At 31.2% G+C, this 20,932-nt stretch overlaps 2 protein-coding genes and 3 non-coding genes across 5 annotated transcripts; 3 read left to right on the top strand and 2 right to left on the bottom strand.

Moving 5' to 3' along the window:
* The first annotated feature begins 2,672 nt into the window (after nucleotides 1-2,672).
* Nucleotides 2,673-2,857, top strand: LOC126658958 (small nucleolar RNA Z112). Its single transcript, XR_007634523.1, has one exon. It is a non-coding gene; the product is annotated as a small nucleolar RNA Z112 (small nucleolar RNA).
* Nucleotides 2,858-2,901: 44 nt separating this feature from the next.
* LOC126658985 (small nucleolar RNA snoR2/U65) lies at nucleotides 2,902-3,050 on the top strand. Its single transcript, XR_007634548.1, has one exon. It is a non-coding gene; the product is annotated as a small nucleolar RNA snoR2/U65 (small nucleolar RNA).
* Nucleotides 3,051-3,109: 59 nt separating this feature from the next.
* Nucleotides 3,110-3,196, top strand: LOC126658975 (small nucleolar RNA snoR77Y). The gene has a single exon (XR_007634539.1). It is a non-coding gene; the product is annotated as a small nucleolar RNA snoR77Y (small nucleolar RNA).
* A 583-nt stretch (nucleotides 3,197-3,779) lies between these two features.
* On the bottom strand, nucleotides 3,780-8,544 carry LOC126656287 (nucleobase-ascorbate transporter 1). Its single transcript, XM_050350822.2, has 14 exons — nucleotides 8,288-8,544; nucleotides 7,564-7,661; nucleotides 6,872-7,048; nucleotides 6,447-6,547; nucleotides 6,284-6,359; nucleotides 6,099-6,158; nucleotides 5,828-6,015; nucleotides 5,645-5,741; nucleotides 5,448-5,534; nucleotides 5,222-5,280; nucleotides 5,015-5,106; nucleotides 4,766-4,843; nucleotides 4,398-4,558; nucleotides 3,780-4,312 (listed from the first exon to the last, which is right to left on the bottom strand). The coding sequence occupies exons 1-14, from the start codon at nucleotides 8,361-8,363 to the stop codon at nucleotides 4,100-4,102; spliced, it is 1,563 nt and encodes a 520-aa protein (XP_050206779.1). The 5' UTR covers nucleotides 8,364-8,544; the 3' UTR covers nucleotides 3,780-4,099.
* Nucleotides 8,545-14,503: 5,959 nt separating this feature from the next.
* On the bottom strand, nucleotides 14,504-20,444 carry LOC126656289 (uncharacterized). Its single transcript, XM_050350825.2, has 10 exons — nucleotides 20,040-20,444; nucleotides 19,647-19,803; nucleotides 18,033-18,207; nucleotides 17,347-17,462; nucleotides 17,102-17,161; nucleotides 16,357-16,507; nucleotides 16,046-16,112; nucleotides 15,431-15,502; nucleotides 15,212-15,277; nucleotides 14,504-14,763 (listed from the first exon to the last, which is right to left on the bottom strand). The coding sequence occupies exons 1-10, from the start codon at nucleotides 20,247-20,249 to the stop codon at nucleotides 14,629-14,631; spliced, it is 1,209 nt and encodes a 402-aa protein (XP_050206782.1). The 5' UTR covers nucleotides 20,250-20,444; the 3' UTR covers nucleotides 14,504-14,628.
* Nucleotides 20,445-20,932: the final 488 nt, after the last annotated feature.

The raw sequence follows: 20,932 nt of genomic DNA, 5'->3' as shown, positions 1-20,932 counted from the left end.
GGTAGCTACTGCGATAATTATTTTTAACATGTTTTCTTTATAGATTAGGAATGTCATCTTTCTATTTTTTAAACATAAATATTTTTATATGTCACAATTAAGAATATCAACTTGGATAAAACATGTAGAGAGTATTTTTGTCCGTGAATGGAAGTGTTTCCCCTACGAGTACACTTTTATATTTGTTATAGATTATAGATAGATAGATAGATTATAGATTATAGATTTTAGCTTTCTATAAGTACTTATCTAAACAGGCCATAAATAATAGAGAAATTTACTAATTTACCTAAAATATAAAAAAAAATAGGACTATATACATCAATGCGGAAAAGTTATAACAATTACCTCACGCTTTTCTTAATTTTGTGTTATTACTCGACGTGTTCAAAAGTTAGTGATTCTACTCCAGTATATAAAACACATGACCTGACATTCCTTTTTTCTTTTGTCTCTTCCATGTCTCTTTCTTTTTCTTATTCTTTCTCTTTATCTTTTTACTTCTTTTATCTTTTTATTTCTTTCTTCTATTTTCTTTTTTTTCTTGTTTGTCTTCTCTTTCATTTTTTTCAAATAATATCATGTTCAACCTCCTAAATTGATTTTAAAAATTTACAATCAATTTTGAATTTATTGATTTTTTATCTCACAATTTAATCATTTTTTCTATGTCAGATCTAAATCTAAAAAGACAATAAAAAAAATATATATCAAAAAGTAGTTTTTCTCCAAACTACAACTAATTATAAAATAATTATTTTAGTTTCAGATAAAAATCAACAAAAACACGATCTGCAAAAAACTATTTTTTTCATAACCTTATCATAATATTATGATAGCCTTATTATGCATAATTATTTTACTTATTTTATCATAATATTATCATTATCATAGCTATATCATAATATTATTATAATTTTATCAACCTTATGATAATTTTTGCATAAACCAGTTTATGCATAATTAGATTACAGTTTTATAATAGTATCATAATATTATCACCTTATCATATGATTATCACAGCTTCACCTTAGCATGTGATTATCAATCTATCATATTGTATTGTCATCTTATTATCATGTCATTATCAGTATCATATGTAGCAGATTAATATATGATAATGTGATGATACTGCTGCATAATATTAGACAAAATCACAGTACCACATTATCATATGATTATCACAGTATTACATTATCATATGGTTATCACAGTTTCACCTTGTCATGTGATTATCAATGTATCATATTGCATTGTCATCTTATTATCATATAATTATTTGTACCGTATGTAGCAGATTATTATATGATAATATTGTGATAACCTTATCATACTATTATAATAACGCTAGCATGATATTATCACAACGTTATCATAATATACTATATTATAACAATATCATAAAATATTATCATGACGGACTTTATATATCATAATTTTATCATACTATTATCATAACCTTATCAAAATATACTTTATCTTAACAGTATCATAAAATATTATCATAACATTATCATGACGTACTTTAACATAACTATATCTTAACCTTTTATCATAAACTTATCATACTATTATCATAACATTATCACAATATACTTTATCATAACAATATCAAAAAATATTATCATAACATTATCATGACGTACTTTATCATAACTATATCATAACCTTATCATATTATTATCATAACCGTATAATATTATGGTATAGATATGATAACGTTATGATACAGTTATGCTAACATTAATGATACCGAAATGATAATCAAGCATTTTTCTTGACATAAAATCGTTTTTCTCTGCAGTGTTATGATATTGATATGATAACGTCATAGTGATAACAATATGATAATCAGACGCTGTTTTCTGCAGAAAATCGTTTTTAATGCAAATTTTCAGATCTTAAACTAAAAAAATTTAAGAACAATTTTTTTAGATATGACAGTTAAAATAAATCGTAATAATCACCACGAGTTAAGAAAAAATCGCTAAAATGTGGAAGAACGGCGGAGTGAAGACGAAACGAAGGCGGGGAGAAGGCGGAGCAACGACAGAGTAATGGCGGATCGTTGAAAGGAACGGCGGCGGCGTGATAAAGAAGAACAAATAAATGAAGAAGAAGAAGAAAATGGAGAAGAAGAAGAAATGGAAGAGAAGAAGAAGAACGATAAAGAGAAAAAAGAAAGAGAAAGAGAGAGAGAGAAGAAAATCTGAGAAAAAAAGAGAAATACACATGTGAGAGTAAAAATAAAATACTTAGAGGAAAAAAATAATAGGAAATAAATATTATTATAATAAAAAAAGGCTTTAGAGTAAAAAAATAAAAGTGTTAAAAAGGTGAGGTATTTCTCTATTTTTTCCTTGTTGAAGTATAATTTACTAATATTTTAAAAAATAGAGTGTTTTCTCTAATTTTCTCTAAATAATAAGAAAGATGAACCGGGCCAAACAGTGAGGATAAAATGAAGATGGGCTATCCAATTGATATTGTTCCAGAAATATTTGGGATCCGCAAGAGCCCATCTTCTAATCAGAAAAACTCGGGTAGTCAGGCAAAATTAGGGTTACAGTTTTACTTATCTCCTATATAAAACGCGTCTTCTTCTCATGAATACATCAACAATTCCTCTGGTTTCAGGTGAGCAGCGGAGGTTTAGTTTTTCTTGTGTGTTGATCCCGATGAGGAAAAAATCCCCTAAATAGATAGGAAGTGCCGTATGACACTTTACACAGCAGCGCCTACATTCAAGAACTCTCTCAATACTTCCGACAACCGATTATTTGTTAATCGGCCGGATTTATTAGGTTTTCGCGGTGTTTCCGTTGTGTGGGTGATTTGAAACGGGTCCCTGAGGGTTCTCAATATTCTTTTTTAAAATGTCTTTCTAGAATTAAATTGTCAGGTCCGATGCCACGTCGCCGGTAGCTATTTGGCAATGGCCGGCGATGCTATGATTGGACCGAGATCGAAATTTATTGTTTCGCTGCCTGATAGGAATCTGTGGATCTGATTTCTCTCGATCTATGGAGCCGTTTTCGGCGATTACATTTTCTTTTAATTTAATATTTTTATTTTTTAGATTCATATGTTAATTTTGAGCTTGAATATGAAGCCTGTGATGATTTCTTTAAGATTGGAATTACCGTCTGAATATCAATTGATGTCAATTTTTAAGACTGGCTGTCTGAGGCTTCACTTCGTATTGAAATTTTTACAATTTTATATAAAAAATTAATTTCCTAAACTTGGTGTTTGGAAAAATTGATTAATTAGGAACTTTAAAAATTAAAAATTTACGGGTTCTTCAATTTGTTGAATTAATGAAGAGTGTCTTTTGGTCATAAGTTTGTGGTGAAGTAAAAAAAACAAAGTTAGGTCAATTATTGGACTTCTAAAAAATTACTTATCATTCGCAATTTTGTGTGAAGATTTGAATTAATACCTAGCAATTTTGCTATAGTTTATAACCCACTGACTTCTAAAATTTATGAAACAAACTATTAAAACAGAAATGATAATCTAATTTGGTGGTTAAAAAAAATTCTAATTCATTAAAACGGAAATGATTTGTTTTTTATTATTTGAGAAGAACGGAAATGATAATCTAATCTGGTGGTTAGATTCATCTAAAAAAGATTAATTGATTTTGAAACAGTAAATATCATCTTAGTTAATTGATGATGTGCAATAAGAATAAATTAAATTTAATTTAATTTAAGCTATTAATTTCCTTAAATTTCTACTACAAAATTAAGTAAAATGCATAATAAGACCATTAATAAACAATAGATCATAAAATTAGAAGGATTTATCCTTAGTTCTTTTAGAAATTGAAAATGTTAAGCTTCGCATACAATTTGCCCTAAAAAATTACAGATTAGATAACTCATTTTCATCCTTATTGTGATGCTACCAAGGCCCTAAATGACCTAAAATTCTATGGACAACTCTGGTCCTCAAAAAATTGGATTAATAAGTAAAGAACATAGATTAGCATTTGCTAAATTACTAAATATTCCTGGATTTACAGCTCAAAAAATAAAGCTATTCTTCATGTTGATCCATTTCGACTGCAATAATATGGTTCTTGGTGTATTAATCATGTTGGAGGAAAAAATCTGTTGAGGTTGAACGGCAAAGTGTAGAACTCCTCATTTCTGTTATCTCCTCTAAATGTTCTGAACTTGACCCACCACGGCATTCCCCGATCTTTCTTTGACTTCTCGACGTCCAGTGTGTTGTCGAGAAATACAGCAACGATTAGACCGACAGTTGCCGGAGATGAGAATATGGTGTTCAGAAAAGCATTGAACTGCAAAGAAATTACAACAATTCAGAATAAGCAATTTAGTAGATGAACTGTTTTTCAGAATGTGAGCTGAATTATATGTACTTACCCATCCTGCATTGCTGTGAACAAGGCCGTGGCGACTGGGATTCCAGTACTCGTTGAAAAACTGCGGAACAGAAATCCCGAGGAACAGGGAAAGACCGGTGATGATGAGGTTTCTCATTGAATTCATGTTTGTGAATTGAAGAAATGATAGTCCCACAGAAGCTGAAACAGCAAATTACTTATCATTCACAGTAACTAATGAAAAACTGGGAGTTTCAGCAGTTTGACCGGTAAAAACTCGCTCAAACTCATTTCATCTGGACTGGAACACCAACCTGTTCCTGATTGAACGGATCAGGCTGGCTGTCCGGGTCCAGCTTTTGAAACAGTAAAGAAAATGCTTCAAAGGAAAGAACAAACAAAACATACCAACTAGGCCAAAGAGAACACAGTACAACGCAGCAAATATGGGGAAGGGTATTGATGCAAATACAGCTCCAAATTTACCTGTTAAAACATGATAAATTAAATGAAACGTATACAATAAATTTCAGTTGTAATCAAGAATCAATGAATGATGAAATATTATTATTTCCACAACTCGAAAATGTGAATCTAAACTGTTTATCCTCAAATGCTCATATTAAAATGACAGGTTGATATTGTAGCAATACCAACCTAGGATAGAGAAGAATATCATGAAGCCAGCAGAAATCTGAACCACCCTGCGACTTCCAACTCTGGTTAGTCCAAGAAGTCCTACATTTTCCCTGAAATTGATAAACAAAACATTTTCAGTTATTATCGGTTTTTAACCCAGGTTTTTGCCCACTAGGTGCATCATCTGGCCACAACACAATACAGTAATTCAAGTGTGCGCCTTACACGGAAACAGTGGAACCGGTGCATGTTCCAAAGAGACCATCAAGCAGAACACCAATGCCCTGTTATAACAATTTTGTTAATCAAGTCTTGACAATGAATAAAAGAGTTTTGGAGAAAAGAATAATGTTCAGCTTTAATATTCTGATTGTATGCGAGTTATTCATACTTTATTATGCGATTGAAGGATCAAATCAAATAGTAGCTTAATCGTGTTAAGCTAACATACCTGCCAGCCAATGCCTCTGCTCAGCACATACGCTGGAGGGGGGGTAGCAATAGCCAACCGAGATGCTGCCTTGTATGCACCAGTTGACTGCAGCATCAAAACTTGACGTAAGTTTACTATTAAGCAGAGATGCTGTAAATTGTATTAACAATTTGAAATAACGACACACGTTAGACAAAATAACAAGCGGCACTTGCCTCAACCATAGAAACAAGAACTGCGGACATCATCGCAAACGAATGACCAGCGGAAAAAGTAGGTGGACCCCATTGCAGAGGATATGGGAACTTAAACCTGAAATAATATAACATATGAAAACCCAGAAGTGAATTCAATACACCTTAAATGCTTCAAAAAATGAGTCAATCTTTTGACAATACCACGGGGCAGTAGATATAAGATTTGCTCTGTCTGTGCGGCAACTATGCTGAGTTCTAACTGGTTTGTCTCTGTAAGCCCCACTAGCGGTCAAAATAATAGCATAGATCCAAACTATGGCGATGCATATCAACACAGGAAATCTTTCAAATATCGGGAGATCTCTCATTAGTCTCACATGCTTTAGATACTGCAATATCAAAATCCAACCTTGTGACGGAGGAATTAAGAAAAATCCTACCATAACAATTTTTGATAAAAGAAACCACTTACCAGTGACAATCCAATAACCAACAACAGCATCGGCAATCCAATTTCTACACAATTGCCCAACTGAAATGGAACAATGTGAAATAAAACTCACTGAAACAATCCCAAAGATATGCAAAAGCAGCATAAATGGAAGACAAACAGCAGGTAGCAACATGATAATATCAAATAAAACTAGCAATACATACTTCAGGGAATCCTCGCTGAAACAACCCCAAACCAACCAATCCAACAACAGGTGCCATACCAAGAGGACTAAAGAATCTGAAAATAAATGAAATACAAAAAAGTAAGCAAGCGATACATTTAATTGTTTAGCTAATAATCGCACACATAACACCCGCAGTGTACCTTGAAAAGAGACCCCAAACTTGGCTGTAGCCTAGGATGATCTGTATGCTTGAGGCAACGATCAAAGCTCCCTGGATAGCGCGCATTGTCTGAATAAATCTCTGCAAACCAATCACATGGGAAGATCTCTTTCAATACCCTATCAAATAGAAGAGTTTCTGAGCACAACTTCTGAAAAGCAAATAAAGTTCTAGGAGGTCTAATGGGACTTGAACTATAATTTTAAGATAGTTGTTCAAAATTATAACAACCTAAGTCGACTGATATGTGTGTCCGTCTCCTATGGGCTATGGCTAGTTGCTTGATTACAAACACTAAAAGAAGAAAAAAGATCAATTCAATGTATAAATTTACACTCAATCAGTTCACTGGCCATTCAAGTACGAAGGACACAAATGGAGAAGGAAGAAGAGGATGAAACTTACTTCATGATGATCACTAATCCGTTGCAATGAAGAGTCACTTATAATATAAGCAATGGGAATGACATAAGCAAAGGATCCCCCTACTACTGCTGGCAACCTGGTTCCAAAGAGTGCTTGAAGCAGAGTGTTAAGGCCAGATACAAACAGAAGAGTCTGTATCACCCGCGCTTTATCCCCCTGGTTCCACCATTGTTAAACAAAACAAAGTAAATATACAAGCAGTGGAATTTGCACATTGCATAGTTGAATTCTTTGAACCAATAACAATGGAGTTGAACAACTGGTAGCTATGTAGCCAAATACGGATACTGAGAAACAAGACACTTGGACACGGACACAGACACGGCGAAACAGTATTATTTTAAAGTTTCAAATTTTAAAAATAAAGTTTCGTCTCCAAAATGCCAAGTTTCTAATACATTCCAGAAAAGCCAAGTTTTCAACACGTTCCCGAAATACCAAGTTTCTAATAGTTCCTTAAATACCAAGTTTTCGACACGTTTCCAAAATGCCAAGTTCTTGATACATTTCCGAAACAAAAAACGTTGATGGAATGAAGTGTCCGGCTACTTAAAATAAATATGTTTGAATTAAAATCCAAAAGTGCACAAATGAAGAACACCAAGCTAGGTGTTCATAATTTTATCAATTAATTAGTATATGGTAAAGCAAATGTGTATATATACACTCACATCACTGCCACCCATTGCTGGAACAAGCAAAGAAGGGATCATTACACTTGTACCCAGCATCAGTATATAGTTTTGAAAAGCCAACAATATTGTTTCAGCTGCAAAACGACAACAAAAAATATTTAAAAACAATTGGTCAAACAATTAGTAAAAATAAAAATAATTACACCTCAGCATATAAACATCTGTAAGTCATGCGAATAACAAGGGATTTTTTATTACTCTAAATTGACAAATATTCCCGTTCATCCAAAGAATTTCCATTTCCCGGTAATTCTCAGTAGCCAAACAGAACATAATAAATTCAAAATTCAAAATAGCAAGAAAAAAATAAAAATAAAAAATCTAAATTAGCTGCAGTTTGGTATGCTCAACCTGTCATCCACAATTTCTGCATGAATGAACCAACTCATTTTCAATAAAATTAGTTAAACAAAAAAAAAACATTTTAAAATTCAAAAAAAAAAAATGACATTCTTGATATTTTTTTCATAATTGAACACGAAGAATAAAACCCAGAACCTAGCAGATTGCTGATAAAGCGCTTGCGCTTATACTGTTTGAGTTATAACTCGTTGGTTTCTTAATATTAATGGCTAAAATTAGCTTCTAATTGTTTAAAAACTTCTACTCCAGAGTATTAATGGCTATAAGCTCAAATTTGTAGTTAACTCAAAAACAGCTAAACAAAAACATATAGGAAAAAAGAAGAGACGGCACGAACCCCAAGGTGGGTTAGAGTCAATACAGTACTCAAGGTCTTGAAGTTGTTCCATGGGAGGGTGACTAATTTCCGCCATTGTTGTTCACTGTTACTGCAACTTTTTTCAAATTTTTCTGGTTCTTTACTTAGTTTGTTCGACACACAACCAAAGACAGACAAATTTAAGAAAAGAAAGCTCAAAAGTAAAGGAGGAAGAAGAAGAGGGAATTTAAGAACAAAGTTACAAAAGTAGTGTACAACTACTGATATAAAGTAACCAAAAGTAACCAAAATACTATATTTATATTCTACTACAAAAAAAAATTATGTTTTTTTAAATAAAATTTATATTTCTGTTTTTCCAGATATACCCTTAATGTCTCTCTTAATTACTAAATTGCCATCCCATTTCCTGGTGGACCCAGAAGTACATTTCTCAAAACGGTCAAAATGAAGTACGGGATTTAAACTGGGGGTAATTCATCTTGACCGTTAATTAAATATAAATTTAGTAGTAATTGACGATTGAGATTGATTTGTTGTACTGGTTGTTATTTAATTTAAGACGTGTCGGAGAAATAACGAATATTAATAAGTAGACGCCGTCGTTTTGCTGTATGGTTGCGTCCTGTAATCATTGCTTTCTTGTAGGAGCTCTGTTATGGTAAGATTTTGTTAGGAAAAATTATTGCACACAACCGTTGCGTCATGTCATTCGTGCAACAAACCAATTATGCGTTAGCCATGTGGAAAATTGAATGATAAAAAAAATAAGTAATAATTAAAAGATTCCCTATCGCAAATGCTCATTGGCTTGATGTAAAAATGACGTGGCGCAACGGTTGCATGGGATAAACACTCTTTTGTTAGTGGTGGTGGTGGCCCACTTATTGCCAGCTAGGAAATATTTAAATGGATGATTAGGATGTGGGGCCAGAAGTGTTGAACATGAACCGTGTAGTTACTTACTAGTTTAGTGTGGATGGACCCATTCATAAAATCTTCATACAAAATTAATTTTAAAAATTATTAACTTTATTAAATTTATGATTGTAATTTATCCATTGTTGATAAACAATAAAATACCTAATAATTACTCAATAAAAAGTAAAGTAACTGTGGCATGATAATTATATTTTGACTAATGGTTTTCACGTTTTCAATTGTGATAATGACTACAATTTTCAATGTTAATGGAGACATTATTTCTCATATACTAGTAGTAATTTTTATTTTTAAGGAAAATTGTCATATATTTTATAAATATAATAATTCTTTTATTCTATGATGATATTAATGTTGAAATAGTGAGTATTCTTAGGCCTCGCTTTGTTGGGGTAAATTGAATAAAATTAAAAGATACTTTTAAATATAAAATATTTTAAATTATATATTAATTATTTATTATGGGTTATATATAGTTTTTGGATGATTGCAAACTTTTATATAATGAGAAAGAATGGAGAAATAAATAGAAAAGGAATGTACTATACAGAAGTAGGTAAAACCATTAATTGTAATTTCAGGTGTATAGTAACTATTGTGATGTTGATGTGGATGAGGGCAACCTATTTATTGTTTTGCTTGGGGTTCTTTTAATTTTGATAATTTTAAATACTTTATATCTCAATATAATTAATATTTTATTATTTTATTTATTATAATTAATAACTTTTATTTATATAATAATTTTTATTTTTATTTAGTTCATCTTATTTGATTAAATTGTATTTTGAAGGTTTTTTTTTAAATATGATATATTTATTATTAAATGGGAATTTAAAATAAAATTATACTTTATTTCCTGGGTTTTTTTCAAAGTAATGTGTATGTGCATAATTATTTTTTTTAATTAAATTGCAACAAAGAGCGTATAATGTAGATTTAAAGTATAAAACTAAAATTAAATAAAATATAATAATAATTACTTATACTTCCTGAAGCCATTTTGATAATTTATGGTACTAAAGTTCAACTTTTAGAAAAACTACACCAACAAAGTTGGTACTGTAGTGGCTATATATATGCTTTCATTAAAGCTTATTCGAATTTAAATGGTTTAACATATAGTTTGATCTTTAAATTTTAACATTTTTATCCATCTAACCCTTAAATCTAATGTCGCACGTATCGAACCTCTGAATTTGTTAAATAATCCTATTTGACTCCTGAAATTAATAAATAAGTAAATGTGCACCCTTTTATGTACACCTGACACTTGAAATATTCTAAAAGCCTGTATGTGGGGGTTCAATATTAATTTATTTATCATGTTCAGGGGTCAAATAGAATTATTTAACAAATTTGGAAATTCGATAGGTGAAACGTTAAATTTAGGAGTTAGATGGGTAAAAGATATAAGTGCATGGGTCAAACTATGTATTAAGCTAATTTAGAAATTTAGAAAACTACGTACACTTTCTAAAAGAGTTTATATATCACACTTCATTGGTCTACCCTATTTGACTCATACTAGTAAAGTCCATATCACAATAATTTAGATAGAAATCAAATCTATTATATAAATAATTTATTAATAAAACAACATTTTTGCAAAAATATATTTCTTAATTTTTGAATAATGTACATTTAGCTTTTAACATAGATTTTCACACTAAGTTGTTGGTAAATAGATAGAGATTATTATAAATAGACCTATTTTTTAACATTTCTTAACTTTTTTAAAAAATAGTTGAAATATAATTTTTTGTTTAAATGTGAAGTATTTTGAAGTGATTAAACTTCAATTCTATACTACTACTCAAAACATAATGATAAAAAGAGCAGTTAGAAGAAAAATATATACGTAAAAAAACCAAATTGAGAATACATATATTTTTAATTTTATAAATAAATTTGATCTGATTACGGATAAAAATTAATTGAACTAATTAAATTTTATTATTATTTGTTATTTTGTTTTATCAGTTTAACTAAATTCGTAATTAATTTGATCATTTCAATATTTTTTGTTTAAAATTTGATTAATTTAATTGTTTTAATTTCTTTTAATTTAAATAATTCGACATATTTAATTAAAAGATGAAAGATTTTCGTGACCTCAATAATTTTTAACCGAACCGACTTTTTATTTAACCCTACTTCCACCACTAGATTCTTAACATTTTCCAATTAATATTATTCCAATTGATAGTATTCTTATTTATGTCGATTGTATATACATCTAGTATTTTCCAATATATAATCCTCATTGTGAGTGTTTTATCATATTCGATAGAAAAGAGGCAAAATGGTAATTAGAGGAAATAAAAATGGGCAAAACAGAAAGGATAAATGAGAGTGTAAAAGTCATAATAAGAGGGAAATGAGCAGGAGCGCACGTGCGAAGAAGACAATAGCTTCGGGTAAAGAACAATCGAACATTCATACTCTTCTGTTCGGAACAGAAGTTCAGTTTGCCCCTTAATTTTAACATTAAAGATCAATAAAATTAAGCTCGTAATTTCATATAAAAAGTTAAAATGACAATTTTAGCTCGTTTTAACTTTCATTAAGGTATAAAAAAGGCAGAAGGTACAAAAAAACCCTCGACTTTTTTTCAAAAGTACAAATCAGCCCTTTTACTTTTTTTGGGCACAATTAAACCCTCGTGTTTTTAAAATTGAATAATTAAACCCTTATTGTTTGAAAATCGAACAAATAAACCCTTTTAGTTTATTTTTTGGTCACTTACCCCCTCAAATTTCCGGTAAATATTTTAAACGTTAAAATTATTTTTGAACTTTTTTCCTATATGATTATGAGAGACATGTCAGCCATTAACGAGTGTTTCTAATGATGCTGGATGAAAGGGGTTTTTTGTTCGATTTGAAAACAAAGAGGGCTTAATTATACCCTAAAAGAGTAAAAGGGCTTATTTGTACTTTTGTGAAAACTATGAGGGGTTTTTTGTACCTTTGGCCTATAAAAAACATATTAAAACGTGATGTACAAATAGAGTTAAAAACTTAACATGATAAAAGAATTCACTTTCCCCATAAATTTGGTAGAAACGATCATTAAAGTCAAATTCATGGCTTTGAAAAAAAGCACCATAAACTTGACATTTTAATTTGTTTTACCCCTTCAATTTGAAATTGTCCAATAATTTTTTATCACCTTAGTTCCTATTTACATATAATTCTCAGATTATTTTCTACTACTTCATTTGAAAAAGAATAACACAAGCCAAAACATCAAATCTATATTTTTTAAAGGACACAAAGCTAGTCTTAATTAATTTTTATGCAAGTGCATAGACAAAATGAAGCTTTATTGATAGAAAATTATTAAGGAAAAAACAAAATTCAAAAGCAATAGTCCATTTTTTTTTCACACAGTTTTAAGAAACACAATTAATACCCTAACTTTTCACAGCTTTATCTTCATTTTTTTATCATACCCTTATTAAATACTCCTTCCGTCCCACAAAGATATGCCACCTTTTTATTTTGGGCGTTCCAAATTATAGGTCACCTTCTATTTTTGGTTAATAATTTTAAACCTAAAAGTCTTACTTACCCCTAATAAATGTACATTATTATTTTCAACTTAATTAATTGCTCCATGTTCCAATATGGAATAAATGTCATTTTTAATTCCAATGCAAAATACACCAATACAAAAATTAGTTATCAATACATTATTTATTTATTTAAAAAATATTAAAGGCTAAAAATGGAAAAGTACAGAAATAAACTAATTTTAACTAATTTAACTACTTTTTTCTTAATTCCCGTGTTTTTCCAAACGGCCTATCTTTGTGGGACGGAGGGAGTATTGTCTAGTTTGTTTTTTAAGCTAATAACAATAAATGATAAACATTAAATAAGGATAAAATAGAAAAATTAACACTTTAAATTGTACTCCCTCCGTCCCGTTTTAGAAGTCCCATTTGACTTTACACACAGATTAAGAAAACATTGATTATTCTTGTCTTTTCATGTTTTTTCATGTTTTGTCCCTATTAATGATAGTGGAATTTTCCATAGAACTCTTTTAAGATGACTAAAATAAGGATAAAATAGGATATTCAATGGAAAAATATTCTAAAAATAATAATGAGACTTTTTAAATGAGACATCCCAAAATAGAATATGGGACTTCTTAAATGGGACGGAGGGAATAATTCATAAGGAATGTGGAATGTGGACAACAATTTGAAAAAAAAAAAAAAAAAAAAGTGGATTATTGTTTTAAAACGGAAGGGTATTTATTTTTATCTAAAGCTACAAATTTAATTATTCATTTTTTTTGTGCGAAATTCACATAATAAAATGAACCTTTATTGCTTCTGTTGGCATTAATTAACAATGTTACTAACCTTAAACAATTAAAAACTTAAAATCACCAAATTTCTTTCGTTTTCAAACCTTTGAAGATAAGAATCTATGCATCTATTCCTAACCGGCACGCAGCCTGTTTGCCATTTTCCACTACCTACTTCGCATCTGAACTTTTAACAAATGCACTTTTAAAAGAAATGGATAAATTTTTACTTCTTGTCAATTTTAGATAGGCAAAACCCATAACTGATCCTCCAACTATCTTTATTTTTATAATTGAGTTCTTTATCTTGCATTTTGTGGAATTGGATCCTTCAACTATTATTTGTGATCGCTTCGTTAACATTCCTTGGAACGTAATTTACAAACACGTTGCTAAGCATGCGAACATCGATACACTAAAACACTGCCGTTTACTCCCCGAACACAACTTACAACTTTCCTTGTATTGTGTTCTCCAAAGACTAAAGAGCAACTTTCTCAAAACCGAAGCAAAACACAAGTTTTACACAATCGTTTTACCCAATTATTAACCCAAAAATTGATCCCAATCAAATACCATTACAAAATTTTACATTCTATAAACCTAAACCTAATTTCAATACTCTTTTCATCATTCTAAAATTTAAAATCGAATGACACCAAAAATATTTAAGTTTAAAAATTCAATTAAAATTATAAACACGTTACATTGTTTGGCCTTTTTCATCAATTTTAAGTTGAATATAGTATGAAAACACTCTTAAGTGCATTATTTTAATAAATAAGTGCATTATTTTAATAAACACAAAAGTGCATTATTTTAGTGAAATTTATACTACTCCTTCCATCTAGAATTGATAAACCAATTTTCATTTTGAATGTCCTATAGAAAAGACCTATTTTTATTTTAAAAGTTAGTTAACTAGATAAATAACTAAAATATTCTTAATTGAACTAATTTTAAACTAAATTAAATTAATTTTAACTTCAATAAAACCAAAAATTAATAATTTTTGACAGGGCGCACCGCACATGAACAAAACCAAACACTGCCACAACAATTTTAAGCACCCTTAGGACAAGTGTTTGTATCATTTATTCGGCGTCTTTGTCTGGGCCAATATAGATAGTACAACTTACTGAAATGATGATAAGTAAACATCCAAAAAGTCCACCAAACGATGAGGATATCTTTGATGAACCTATTCCCCATAACTCTGATAAGCCAGCCTGAGACAATTGACAATGTTATCAACAATCATAAGAGAGAATTTCTGCAACACATCAAGTCCGTATTCATTTACTTATTGAATCGTCTGTTAACGATGGGGTTGGTCTTCTTTCTTACTAACCCATGTATTAATAGTTGTTGGGTAATAAATAAAATGCCAACATGATGCAAAATGGATCGATAATATAAGTCGACACACAAACACCCCTATCCCACAAAAGCAATAAGATACATAGGTCTAAGCATTAAAAGCTATGTTGCACGGAAAAGTAAGACTAAAATGGAAAATCGCTGAAATGGAAAATGGCGAAACAAGCAATTTCAAAAATGAAAAATGTAGGACTAGATCAGTGCAACATAGATCAATAGCATCATATCAAAATTCCAGGGCAACTTCATACTAACCTGCATGAAATGGTGGTGATATTAAGAGGGGAAAAAACGTACCTCAATGTACTGTACATTTGTAGCTTTGCTGGTCTTCTCAAGCTGAAGCCCACGAGCTAATAGCACCTGATATGAAACAAACTTGGTTAGACACCTATAAAATGATAAGGAACATTTCCAGTTTACAATTGTTTTAACTGCTAAATTTATTATATATATATATATACAAAAACAGGAGTTCTACGAAACAACCACATTTAGTAAAATTTAATGCAGTACCTCTACTAAAAAGGCAAGAGCACCAAGTACAAGCATAAGCAAGCATGAACTGAAATCTGGCACCACGAATTCCTGCGATAAGCAATCAAAACTTGTTCCATGACTGAAAATAGAAAGACTGGCGATACCGCATGATGAACAGCTAAAAATATTGATTTCTAAGACCAAATCATTTAGGGTCTCTATGATTTGCTCATTCCCAAATACAAGGTCAAACTCATTCAGTTTCTGCTTCCCTTGGTTGTAAACCCAACATCCCTATGCAGTATTTGCATCAGAGCCAAGCTGGAAATTCTTACAGTTTAGGATTCAAATTGAATTTTTTTGTAGATAATGCAATTATGCAACAAAATGGTAAGATGAGTGAAGTTATAAATTTTTGGCCATAAAGAAGTTCAATAAAAAGCAAAAGCTCCATATCATAGCTTTAATGAAGACTGAAATATTTAATGTTAAAAAAAAAAACTATCATATGACTTGACTACTAGGTGCTAGTGCATTCACCATCAGAATTACTTATAATTTTTATAAAGTTTGAACTATATATAAAATAATGATTTAGAAAATTTGAAAATATTGGACTTAAGTATAAATTAACAATGCTAAGGAACTTACCTCAAATGCCAATGCACAGATTGCTGCAGCAGGGCTAGAGAGTAAACCAAATGAGAAAACAGTGGACCTAAAAGAGGAACAAAAACACACTCTTCAATTGTAAGACATTATAAATTATAAGGATGCATCAAAGAGTAAGTATTTTTCCAATGTGGCGATGAGCAATTGTGTAACAAAATGATGATCACAAGTGATTTGGCCAAATATGTTGCAGAAACAATCCACTAACAGCATCAGAAGGAAAATAATTTACATGTCCCATTGTGATATATTCCTACTTTAGTCCCACAGAAACTAATTCTCAATCTTACACAGGTTGATCACAGGCCCTTGCTCCAGCCTTTATAAGACAATAGCTGATTCCACCAGTTATCGAAGAGAATAGACCAACCAATACTGCATATACATGGTGGCTTCCTCTGGCAGATGTGATGTTTGTTTCTCCAGTTTTAAACCATACCCCTGTCAAATCCATAAAGACAACATCATGAGTGATGGACCATTGTAAAAGGGCACAAAACTTGGGCAAGTGAAAATAAACAAAATGAAGTTTAATAAAATACATGCAGTACGCAAATCTAATAATCAAATATAAGACTAAAACTGAATGAAAAATGAAGTGCATGTCTCCTCTAAATCTCCCAATTTGTATTTACAGATAAATTTCCAGCAGGTTCTCTATCCTCAGCTTTGCAACATGGATCAAGAAGTTTTTATCAACAGATGCATTAGAATGTTTTTCAGCAATATATGCTGGGTGTCAAAAGGAAGTAAATATTAGAACATTTAAAAATCTACAGTTCCATATTTGAACATTTAAAAATCTACAGTTCCACATTTGCTTCATCCAAAGGAGTACTTTTTGTTTGATAATAATCTAAAAGAGTATAAGTAGCACCTACATGCCATTTCAAAAAGCAAGGGAATCCCTGTTATGGTTATCATACATGACAAAACAAACAATAAAATTACAATAGAATATTTTCAGTCCCTAATATTCTTTTAAGCAATCATTCCCAACACAGTCAAGGAGGTTCTGTTAACTCACATCTCTACCTTGTGTACTAAGTATCTGCCTGTAAATGAAAAGCACGCCAAAAAAACTGCAAGCCAGACCTGATAAATAAATGGCAGTTAGAAATGTAATCACTTCCCATCAAGCGAATGGGTTTTTGTTTTTTCATGAATCAATAACAATGAGAAATTATAGAAAGGGGTTAGATTTAAACAACCCCCATTGTTTCCCTCATTCAGTAATCAAAATTAAAACAAATTCTAAGATGAATAGAATGCTTATATACCTCCGATATCTGCAATTTTTAACTTTTCACGAAACATGACTCTTGCCACAACTGAAGCCACAATTGGAGTCGTGTAATTTAATACAATAGCCTGAGAAAATGGTAACCTCTGAATGCTGAAAGGGAGAGGGAAAAAAAGGAACCGGGCACTGATTATTACAGTTTTCCACTAGTTAAGAAAATTTCTAGTGGATAATAGTTTATTTGTTTACAAGCCAAAAAAAAAGGTTTCAGAAGCATATCGAAGACATAATGTGCAAGCAATAGAACACTTGAATTGTAAAAAGTACAGCAGTACAGAATATATGATGTGAAAGACCTCGAGAAAAACAATGAAGTTTAAGAAAATGGTGCTACTGTAGCCAAAAGGTTCATGGATATTAAGCATACAGGCTTTGTACATTCTTATGTTATCTTACTGCCCTAGATTCAGCAGCGCTGCACCGCTATATGCTTTTAAAAAGAACCCACTATCAATGGGCTGGTACAAATGGCAATATTTTGAAACTAAATGGACCTCGGAGACAACAGAGGCACCCGTTGCTGGTAAGTTTCATAATTACCAGCAACTAGGACTGTAAGTAGTCTATGTCTTTCCAATAGATGCATGTCAGGAGGAAAAAACAGTTTAGACAAATGATAAGCTGCCTTAAACTAAATGCAGGAGCAAATAAACTGGAACTTACCAATAAATGAAACTCAGCAGTGACAGATATCCAGTTAAGGCTCTCAAAAATAATATTTTCTTAGCATGTGCTGCTCCAAATAATGGCTGTCCAGTTCTCCTCAACCACAAATATGATAATATCAATACTATTGTACATCTTGTAAATGCAGTCTCAAACAAAGGTATCGACCGAGCTGCCATTACAAATTACAATTAATAAGAAAAGGAGAATTTTATTATTTTCTGTCTAGTAGTGAAACCTAGAGGCTGGAGCACATAAAGTTGTTCTTATTATTATAAAGATAACTTAATAAACACACTTTGCTGGAGGTGCTCTAGTGTTCAAAATCTTTACAAACTACCTTCCATCTCCACTCTCTACCCTCCACAAATTTATAAAGCTATATCTTCATTGAATCATTATAGTAAATGCCCATACAAACTGAAGCAAGTCCAGCACAAAGGTCATCAATGATAACTCAAGCTAATTGCTCACTAGTCATCATACCATTACAAGAAAATCTTATCATTTAAGAGCTCATTGATTACACAAAAGTAGTGCTCAAGTATTACCTATGAGTTATGACCAAAAGGCATTTAGTGATGAAATTAAGTTTCTAGATCTTAGCATTTACAAGAATCCAATCATATATAATGGTTGAGAACACAAATAAATTGAGTCTCTAAGTAACAAGTTGTAGAACAAAGATCAGTTAATTGCCCTCATTTATGTTCAAGCTATTGAATGTCGCGTCTGATGTTATCGTCCATGGGATGGAAATCTATCACTGGCTCAAGTCCATAAAAGTCAAAAAAGGAATTCTGATTTTACTTTGAAATCAAAATCCAAGTGAGTTAACTTGTTGAACCCCAAGACTTATGAATCATTTAGAATATTCTCCTACCAAAAAATTAATTTAAAAGATAACCTACCAATTGTTGATTCCTCAATACTCAAGCATTGTACTTAAGTATACAAGTATTTTCATGCAAAAACATTTGATTCGGTACCAAGAGCGAAATGGACCTTTTTGTCTGTCCCTTTTAAATGGACTTGTAAAAACAAAATTTGAAACTTTTTTTAAGGGAAAAGGTGGAAAAATGATCCTAATATATAGCACGCGTCTCTTATAAGCACCTCGTGTAATTCGGATCTCAAAAATGACCACAACGTCTAGAAAACGCATAAAACACAACAGAAAAGCTCAACTCCATTTATATTTCTGTTTAACACCATCTAGTTATTGTATTCTTTTAATGTGTTTTCAAGACGTTAAGGTCATTTTTTACATCCGAAGTACATGAGTTGCTTAAAAGAGATGTTGGCTATACGTTAGGGTCATTTTTGCACCTTCTTTCTATTATAATGAAGTGTCATCCCCAAGCAGTCGCTAGAAACACGATAGTGAACACACTTCAGAAGAAGACTTATGAGTAAGACTTATGAGCGACAGTTACTAGCCTCAAAAGACACATTCAGGAATCGTCTACCATACCACAGACTTCATCAATGGATAATCTATAAGTATCTAAACTTAACACCAAATGAAATTTCCAAATACATCAAAACGATGTAGAGTAAAAGGGCTGTGCGCCAATAATGGCAGATATACAAAAGCCAAAACCTACTTACTAGTAAAAGAATCAGACAGAACTTCCATGAGAAAGTAGATTGTGGAAGATAAAGCCATGCACAATATACCAGAGAATCTGGATCCACTCCATACCCACACCATACATTCTGTCAGTGGAGACCTATCCGTTTCAAGTAATCTTTTCGCCCCTTGCTCCTGCAATTCAAATTTAACCAGAATTAAGTTCTCTAATTCAACATGTATATCCACATCTTAAATTAAACTCTAATAAAAGCAAATTGAGTAACCAATAGCTAAACAACACTGTTAACTATTAATTTCAGGCTGCTTTTGTCTAATTCAGCTTCAAATAAAACTAATTTCAAATTAACTCAACAAATAAAAGAAATTACTAAGAAATGAAAAGATTAATGTCAATAATAATTACGTACTCTAGGTTTTCTACGAGAGTAAGAAACGGAAAAGATATTGATCTTAGGATTGTCTTCTGGTTTCAAGAGAGGGACAATTTCGTCAGACGGAGAGCCGCCATTGTTGCCGCTATCATCAGCTGATGATGAAGATGATGACGGTGATGCGTCGCAGACGATCAGCTCTACATGATCTGAATCTTCGATAATCTCTGTAGTAGAAGCCGCCATAATCGAGCGGTCAAAGAAAAATGAAGGTAAATAAAAACCTAATAAATTGGAGTTGTAATTTACAGAGTACGTTGACAGAGTATACACAAATTGGTTATTATTGTATTCTCAGCTGCTGCTGTTATTGTTGTTGCCAGAAACTGAAAGTAATTGGTAAACCGTAAACGGTCAAGTTTTGCTATGTACACGTGGCTGGATGAATCCTTGTTCTTTCTAAAGCAAAGAGTCTTTTAGGTCAGTGAACTTCCGCTTCAAAATCAATTAACTCTCGTTTAATTGTTTTAATCAATTAATGAGAATAAACTATATTCCCTCCGTTCTTTTTTAGTTGTCCATTTAGCCAAAATTGCACATATTAAGATAGTGGGATTTTTGTCTTAAATAATAGAAGTAAATACTAATATAACCCTACTATATAATAAATGCTTTGTGAATTGAGTTATAGAGTCATTTATTAGGGAGGGTTAAATTTGGAAGATAATAGCTAATGTTATCTTGAAATTCTAAATGGACAACTAAATGTAAACAAATTCATTTGGCTAAATGGACAACTAAAAAAGAACGGAGGTAGTATATAAATTGAATATATATATATAGAGAGACCGAGATGACTCAGTATTATTTTTAATTATTTTAAAAATAAATAATATCGTCTTTAATTGATTAAGTGTCGATTAATTGAC

This window comes from Mercurialis annua, linkage group LG7 (genome assembly GCF_937616625.2).
Source record: "Mercurialis annua linkage group LG7, ddMerAnnu1.2, whole genome shotgun sequence".
Lineage (NCBI taxonomy): Eukaryota > Viridiplantae > Streptophyta > Magnoliopsida > Malpighiales > Euphorbiaceae > Mercurialis > Mercurialis annua.
This window is presented reverse-complemented; position numbering and strand designations above follow the sequence as displayed.

Bases quoted from the DNA above. Each gene is read 5' to 3' on its own strand.
- LOC126656287 (XM_050350822.2), bottom strand. From the start codon at position 8,363: ATGGCGGAAATTAGTCACCCTCCCATGGAACAACTTCAAGACCTTGAG. The intron at 7,662-8,287 runs GTTCGTGCCGTC...GTCGTTTTGCAG, and splicing joins TGACTCTAACCCACCTTGGG to CTGAAACAATATTGTTGGCT. The intron at 5,281-5,447 runs GTATGTTAGCTT...TTGTTATAACAG, and splicing joins GCAGAGGCATTGGCTGGCAG to GGCATTGGTGTTCTGCTTGA.
- LOC126656289 (XM_050350825.2), bottom strand. From the start codon at position 20,249: ATGGCGGCTTCTACTACAGAGATTATCGAAGATTCAGATCATGTAGAG. The intron at 18,208-19,646 runs GTAAGTAGGTTT...TTGTAATGGCAG, and splicing joins TCTGTCTGATTCTTTTACTA to CTCGGTCGATACCTTTGTTT. The intron at 14,764-15,211 runs GTACGTTTTTTC...CAATTGTCTCAG, and splicing joins CAAATGTACAGTACATTGAG to GCTGGCTTATCAGAGTTATG.